Below are 5,742 nucleotides of genomic sequence, written 5' to 3'. Positions count from 1 at the left end.
TCTTGGGGGTTCAGGGAGGTGTAAGAGTGTGGATCTAAGGAAACAGTACTTCTCTTGTCTCTCTTCTCTCTTCATGTGGATAGACCCCCTCCAAACAATCAATGCCTGTATTGACACCCAGAGTGACATCTCCACATCGAGTGCTATGCTAGGCCAGGTGGAGTAGTCTTACCCCTTCATCCTTTTTTTTTTAATTTTTTTTTAATATTTATTTTTTAGTTCTCGGCGGACACAACATCTTTGTTGGTATGTGGTGCTGAGGATCGAACCCGGGCCGCACGCATGCCAGGCGAGCGCGCTACCACTTGAGCCACATCCCCAGCCCACCCCTTCATCCTTTAGAGAGGCTTTGTGTGTGCATCCCTGAGAAGAAGGAAAGAGTTTAAGATATAGATCACCATAAACTAAAATTTTATCTGTCAAACCACAGGTATTTCTTGTGTCACCCCCTTCTCTTGCCCCATAAAGATGGATCCAGGTAAGCAACATGGGTGAGAGGCTATGGGGTGAAAGAAGAAAGGAGAGTGGTGAAGGCAGGGCCAATCAGACAGACATATCTACTGCTTGCAAAAAAAAGTGTGTGTGTGTGTGTGTGTGTGTGTGTGTGTGTGTGTGTAGGTGGCAGTAGGGTTCCAAAATGCAAACAAGCCCTTATATTCTGTAGAGCACTTCACAGTTTAAGAAACATGTTCACACATCCTTCATCTCACTAGATCTTGAACCTCAGGAGGAAAACAGGCAAGTGCTTTACACATAAGACCCAGGGAAATTAAGGGTCTTGCTTGGGGTGAGACCACAGAAAGATCAGTCTGGAGTCCAGAACACAGCTCTCAGTAGCTGTGCCACTGGCTCTCCAAAAAGACACAAAGTAATAGTACGTGATTCCTTCTAAAGGAGGGCTTCAGAGCACTGGAGACCATTCAGATGACTGTTGCTGAATGAGCCCACTGGACCTACAGAGTAAAGTAGATTTCCTGCAGGAAAACAAGGCAGAGTTGAGCTAGAGAGATTTCCAAGTAGCAGGAGGCATAAGCAAAGGTCCAGATGTGAGTTATAAGGAGGAGCCAACAAAGTTAAAGCAGGAGCCAACAAATAGCTCTCAGGGGCTAAACAGACTGGGTGAGATAAATGAGATGTGAGGGAACTAAGGTGGGGCCCCTTGCAGAAGCAGAAGAGGATGAATCAGAGTTTGCCACAGTGGAGCATTTCTCTAATGCCATGATGTTTGACCAAGGCGAGGAGGACAAATAGCTGACAGAGTGTGGACAAGAACCCACGCCTCTTAATTGGCCCTGTGCCACCTGGGAGGACTCCGCCAGTCTGGGGCACACAGGGACTCACAATGGAACTTTGTATTGACTTTCAATATGAATCTGTGGTTGAGTGGATGAATGGAGGAATGATTGTCAGGCAAATGACCAAGTCTGAAGAGCCTTATTGGGGGAGGGGAACAGATCAGTGCCAGGGAGAAGACAGGGTTTTTAACTGCAGAACCAAATGATCCAAGTTGCTCCTTTTTTTTTTCTCTTCCCCTCCCACAGGTCCAAAGGTAAGAAAGTTCCCCAATCCTCTCCCTGTTTTCTTCCCCACTACCAACTACCATGCCCTCCAGACCTTCCTTCCTAGATCCCCTTTCCAGAAATGAAAGTCAGGAGCAAGATTGGGCAGCAGCCCCACGGGGTGAGGCAGCCAGCCCCTGCTGCTACAGCCTCCTTCCTTGGCATTCTCCTCTCTGTTTTCCCATCTGTCTCCTCCTTTCCTCTCTTCCCCTCCCTGCCCCAGCAGCCCATCCTCTCTCCTGCTGCTTCCCCACCTGTTCTACCCTGCTCTGCTTTCCTGGCTACCCCCACAGCCTTGCTGGATGGATGGCTTGCTCCCAAGCCCCAGCCACACTGCAGATCCCCCAAGATAGGCTTCTGCCAAGAAAGGAAGTTGGTCTGCCCTCACCCTCTTCTCCTACATCAGCTACCACAGTAGACCAGTTCCCTGGTGTGGATTTGTGGCCCCACCACAAAAAGAGCCATAGAAGGAAAAGCAGATAGAGTAGGAAGTGGCTGTTTCCAGGCATCACTGAGCCTGGATGGAGCAGGAACTGCTCTAACATAGTCACAGGAAAGCCCTGGAGCCTTGATCTTCCGAACTTTTACCATGCCCCAAGAAACAGAAGCCCTGGAAAGGGGCATAGCTTCACCCCTGCTCCACAGGGGCCCAGACCCTCAGTGTCTAGCACAGAAGCAAGATGGTGTCTCTCTCTCCTTCCCTGGGCCTGTGGTAAGAAACAAAGAAATTCCCTTCATCTTAGGGCCTCATAGGTAATTGTAGTAAAGACAGAAGGTAAAACCACACTTTTTTCCACTCTTCTTCTTGCTAAGGAGTAAAACATTTTTTATTTTTATATATTTATTTTTTAAAATTTATATACGACACAGAGTGCATTACAGTTCTTATTACACATATAGAGCACAATTTTTCATATCTCTGGTTGTATACATAGTATATTCACAGCACTTCGTGTCTTCATACCTGTACTTTGGAGGAGTAAAACTTTGACGTTATTTTTTAGTCTTCCTGATATCTTGGGCTCACACCCTGCTCAGGGATGCCATAGGCTCACACACACACCCATTCTCATGAACACACCACCATGTACTCCATGCATGCAACTATGTGCACAGCAGGCAAGTATATGCACTCACTTATGTACATGTACCCAAACACACTTATATGTATGTCAATGCGGCATACATCCTGTTCATATACAAGGACCCACTACCTATGTAGAGAACATGCACATCTTCATCTTCCTTCCTTCTCTTGGTCTACTGCCCCTCCTCCAGCTGTTGTACTCCTTCTCCTTAGCTCCTATCTCTCCCTAGCCCTCAGCTCCTCTACAGCCTCCCTGAGCTTCACCCTTGCTCATATAAGTACAATAAGCCTGCAGTTCTAGCATGGAAAAGCTTCTAGAATCACTCTGCAAGGGTCCCTCGGGGAAGATGAGATAATTTTGCTTCTTAGTTACACATGAAATAAACCAAAGTCCAAGAAGTGGAATCATAGCTCAGGTCAAGAATGGAAACCAATACATCTAGGTCCCTCCCCTCGTCTGCTCAGTATTCAAGGGGCTTCATCAAGGCCACCCCTACCACCCAGTCCTCCTCTATAGCTCCTTGCTAGTGCCCAGGAATCCAGAATCCCTGGGGAAGGAGAAAGAAGAGGAGTTGATTACAGGAGAGATTGGCACTGACCTCAGATTCTGACATTGGTCATTTGGCTTTTCACAGGGGCACTGCCATGGCGGCCATCCTCCAGGACCTGGTGGTCCCCCACCTGGCCATGGTCCAGGGCACTGTCCTGGGGGAGGCCACCCCCCAGGACCTGGTGGGCACCCCCCTAGTCATGGTCCAGGGCACTGTCATGGGGGAGGCCACCCCCCAGGACCTGGTAGGCACCCCCCTAGTCATGGTCCAGGGCACTGTCATGGGGGAGGCCACCCCCCAGGACCTGGTGGGCATCCCCCAGGCCATTGCCCAGGGCATCCCCCTGGTCCACACCACTGAAGAAACAAGAAAAAAAGACACAAGATGAGGAACCTGAGAAGGTTGCCTTCCTGACCTGGCACTAGACATGGACCAGAATCTTCTCTTCCTAATAAACAGCCTCCTGGAGGCCAAGTTTTATTCTTTAAGAGTCTGTCTTCCTTCTCATCTGTTATGGTTTGAATACGAGTCATCTCCCAATCAACTCATGTAACAGATAAAGCAGGAATTCTCAAAGATGAAATGATTAGATTATGAGAGCTGTAACCTAATCGGTGGACTAATCCATTTGATGGGTTAATAATTTGAATGGATTACTGGGTAGTAACTGTAAGCAGTTAAGGTGTGGCTGGAGGAAGCTGGTCACTGGGAACATGCCCTTGGAGATTATACAGCTTTTCTCTGGCTCCTCTCTCTGCTTCCCAGCTGCCATGAGCTGAACAGCTTTACTCCACTGCGCTCTTCTGCCGTGATGTTCTGCCTCACGTCATTGAGATGGTTAACCATAGCCTGCACCTCTGAAATCATGAGCCCAAAGAAAACTTTTCCTCCTCCAAGTTGTTCTTGTTGGTACTTTGGCCACTGTGATGAAAACCTAACACAACATTCAAACTGGCACTCAAAGGGTCTAGTTGTTTCTGGGTTTCCCTGTTGTGAAAACAGAATAACCAGTCTGGTATTCTCTAGAACTTGGCTCAGTGATACTCATAGCAGGTGGTTGTATAAGGTCAACTTCCTTTGTGTTCTTTCTCAACTCTTCTCCCTACCATAAAGGGTCCTGCATGTGGCCCCATCACCTCTATCCTGTCCCATACACCCAAATCTTGTGGGCATTCCAAGGTTCCAGCTTGCACACCTCATTCTACACAGCTAAAGCCTTCAAAAGCTCCCTATTAACCAGGTGAATTTCTCACAATTCCCTGAAAATATACAGTTTTCCAACCTCATGAATTTTGCAGTTCTCTGTCTGGGTCAGACATCCCAGGTCAGGGATGCCCTCCCTGTCTCGTACCTCCACATTTTCAGAGCCTTCCAAGCCAGTAGAAACCCACCATCTCCAGGAAGTTTTCCCTAAGGCCTATTAGGAAGAAGGTCTTCCCTCCTCTGCACACCGCCCCTTCTCTACCACAAGCTGCAAAGAAGAGATGGCATTAGTTATCTCATGGGCCTGACCACAAGGGTTCTGACTCTCTGAGCCCCATGCTTTCAGCACCAGAGCCAGGCACTGGACAGCCTGCCTTTCTGTCTATCCAAATCCCACGCCCAGGACCCTCTCCACTCCCCAGCCTCCAGGCTTTTCATATTGCTATCTATTCTAGTTCTATTACATCCCTCTAGCCAGACCTGTCTCAGGTCCATTACCTCCAAATGTGCTCTTCTGTCTATCCCTCAGAGCTATTCCCCTATGGGTTACAGGCAAGTGCCCAGGAGTGAGTGGCTAACTGGTCCCTCCCAGGCTGAGGTGGGAAGTAGTGGTGACTGTAAGAAAAGGGAGCTGAGCATTCTGGGCGTTTCTCTTCTCCCTCCCTCCTCCCCGTATTGCGCACTTCAATAACCGAGTCCAGGTTCCATAGCTGAGGGGCACAGACCCAGGTCCAGGTCCAAACCGACAGGAAGGAAGACCCAAATTAAGCAGACCCTTAGCCCCACTGGGGAGGAAAAGAGGGAGCAGAGTGGATCCGAGAGGAATGCGGACTAGTCGCTCGACCTCTCTACCACTCAGCGTCCTGCGCCAGAATGCCGTGAAACGCGGGGGTGGAAACCTGCGTTTCAGATTGTGGGGATCTCTGCACGGGTCGCGCTCCTTAGTTCCTTATGAGAAGTCCGAGGTCCCCAGAAAGGGCCAGACCGCTGGACCCCTAAAATCACGTAGACCTGGCCTGCGTAGATTGGCCTACACCCTAGCCCCACGGCCATTCTGCTAGACAACCGCCCCCCCTCCCCGCTTGGGTCCCCATTGCGGAGCCGCAGCTAGCAGCCTCCATCCCTGCACCCCCCACCAGCCCCGCGCCCATTGGCTGGGCTCTTTCTCGGCCCCGCCCAGCGACTGGTCTGCGGGCGCTGACGCATGCGCACCAGCTTGCCGCTGCCGCTGCTTCAGCACCAGCTCTCGGACAGCGGCGCCGCCCACGGGCATGGACGGTGGCAGCAGCCGCAGCAGCTGCAGCAGTCGGTCTCCCAGCCCGTGTCCGAAAGAGGAGCAGAG

At 50.3% G+C, this 5,742-nt stretch overlaps 1 protein-coding gene across 1 annotated transcript; it reads left to right on the top strand.

Annotated features, from left to right (window-relative positions):
• Positions 1–468: 468 nt before the first annotated feature.
• On the top strand, positions 469–3,557 carry PHGR1 (proline, histidine and glycine rich 1; the record flags this gene model as incomplete). The annotated part of the gene is made up of 3 exons (XM_081292877.1): positions 469–478; positions 1,542–1,549; positions 3,282–3,557. 3 exons carry the CDS (start codon positions 469–471, stop codon positions 3,555–3,557), a joined length of 294 nt encoding a protein of 97 aa, XP_081149003.1.
• Between the last annotated feature and the right edge of the window lie 2,185 nt (positions 3,558–5,742).

The sequence above is a fragment of the Spermophilus citellus genome (assembly GCF_964194105.1).
Source record: "Spermophilus citellus genome assembly, chromosome: 4".
Taxonomy (NCBI): domain Eukaryota; kingdom Metazoa; phylum Chordata; class Mammalia; order Rodentia; family Sciuridae; genus Spermophilus; species Spermophilus citellus.
This window is presented reverse-complemented; position numbering and strand designations above follow the sequence as displayed.